Below are 2063 nucleotides of genomic sequence, written 5' to 3'. Positions count from 1 at the left end.
ATTTTTGTTTTGTTTTCCATACATGTTTGAAGAAAACTAAACTAAAAAAAAACTAAAATGTACAGCAGAATTAAACAATAAAAGCTTATTTGAGACCTCTATATCCCTTGTTTAACAAAATGAATCATTTGTTCATCCATTGATTATTTTCTGAGTGTTTTGATAAACATTCATACTGACAGTTCAATATTTGCCTCCCTTACAGAAAAACTGAGAAATGATGGTGACGTCATCTACTTCCTGTTGACTTCCTCTTTGAGCTTTCCTAATCTCATCAGAGGGTTTACACTGGTTGAAAAAAAAATAAAAAAACATATTTTTCAGTGTACGGATAATAAATTAAGTTAAAAACTGAAAAATTGTTCATTTTAAATGTTTACTTTTGAGTGACATCATAACTACTTCAAACCTATGATAAAACCTGAGGATGTAACAGATAATTTTATTAAATGATACTCCTCAGTGACAGGGGAAAAATAATAATAGTTTGACGCCTTATCTGAGATCCTTACCTGAGCTAGAAGCTTTGACTTGGGAGCTGCAGTCAGACAACAGCAGGTGGACGTTTCAGATTAGTGAGGAAAACGTTTTCAGTCCAGATCCAGGACAGGTCAGCACAGCCCCACGCTGAACCTCCAGTCTTAGAAAGCCAGATGCCACTGAGCAGGTTTGCCAAGCTTATTAGGAAACACAGGTCAGAGCGAAGTGACTGTCAGAAACTTGACTAGATGTTTGACTTTATTTGATCCAAACTAAACGTGAAGGACTATAACGGACCACTGACTGAAGAATAAACTAGAATGGAAGGAGCAGCGAAGGTATTTTGGGGATTTTAAAAATAATGATCTCAAAGATTTTTTAATGACACTAAAACTAAATAAAGAAAATACATTTGCTGCTCAATATTCAGTCTTTCCAGTCCAATTGTACTGTTGAGTTGTTATTAAAACTAAAGCATTTCAGTTCGTGGTATTTTACTTTAAAATAAAGCCAAAAACATAAGGAGCTGAAGGCAATGAAATCATTAAAATGTAGACAGTGAATGTAAATATTTTCCTCAGATTTTTTGTAAAATCCAGTTTAAGACAAAAATGTTTTCAGTAAAACTGAAATTTTTACATTTTAGATGCAATAACAAACTTGCTGATGATATACATGAAAGTTATATATTATACATTTGAAGTTAGTATTATGAGTATATACAAAATGTCTTAGGGGTATAAAAAGAATCATTAATCGTGTCTGAGGTAATTCCACAGATGAAAGTTTTAAGTAGCCACAAGTCAGTGACCATTTCATGAGCAAGCACCTGATTGGTTAGATAAAAATGGCTCTTAGCCTAGGCCCTAGGCTAAGAGTTGAGACTTGTTTTAGCTTCACAAAAAAAAAAAACCCTCTGAATATTCTCATCAAAAAGTAAAAATAAGTTGGACCTCTGGACGGGTTCTTCTTAAACAAAACAATTCGTCTCTCCTCCAAGAGACTTCTTCTCTCGGGTTTTTCTTCAATGTAGATTAATAAAAATACCAAAGTAGATCACTTTTATTTCCTTGTGTGAACTGGTATTATCAATTGTTGAAATCAAAGAAGAGAGTAGATGAAACCAAAAATCCTTCAAATATATTATTGATTTTATTCCCATCCATGTGTTTGCTGAAATATTCAGTCTTGTCGTATAAGCTCTGATCAGAAGTCAGAGGACGAGTTGTCAGAGCCCTGATCCATGTTCATACTTGCGAACGTTTCTGCAGAGCGAGCAGGACGAGAACATGATCGAGATGGCCGGGGACGACGTGGACGTGCCCGAGGAGCTGCTCAAGATGGTGGACGAGGACGCCACCGAGGAGGAGGGCAAGGACTCCCTCATGGGCCAAATTCAGAACTTGCAGAACATGGACATGGACCAGCTGAAGGAGAAGGCCTCGGCCACGGTCACCGAGCTGAAGAGCAAAGCAGAGGAGAAGTGCTCCGTCATGTGAAAGAGCCAAGGAGGGTGTGTGTGTGTGTGTGTGTGTGTGTGTGTGTGTGTGTGTGTGTGTGTGTGTGTGTGTGTGTGTGTGTGT

General features: G+C 37.3%; 1 protein-coding gene across 1 annotated transcript in view; it reads left to right on the top strand.

The window, feature by feature from the left end:
• cplx4a (complexin 4a) overlaps nucleotides 1-2062 on the top strand; it is a 4902-nt gene extending 2840 nt beyond the window's left edge. Inside the window, exon 3 of the mRNA XM_014006444.1 lies at nucleotides 1752-2062. Within this exon, the coding sequence (XP_013861898.1) occupies nucleotides 1752-1979 (228 nt within the window). The 3' untranslated portion in view covers nucleotides 1980-2062. The remainder of the gene's footprint in view (nucleotides 1-1751) is intronic.
• The last annotated feature ends 1 nt before the right edge of the window (nucleotide 2063 follows it).

The sequence above is a fragment of the Austrofundulus limnaeus genome, unplaced genomic scaffold (assembly GCF_001266775.1).
Source record: "Austrofundulus limnaeus strain Quisiro unplaced genomic scaffold, Austrofundulus_limnaeus-1.0 Scaffold36, whole genome shotgun sequence".
NCBI lineage: Eukaryota > Metazoa > Chordata > Actinopteri > Cyprinodontiformes > Rivulidae > Austrofundulus > Austrofundulus limnaeus.
Note: the sequence above shows the minus strand (reverse complement) of the source record. Positions and strands in the feature narration are given on the sequence as shown.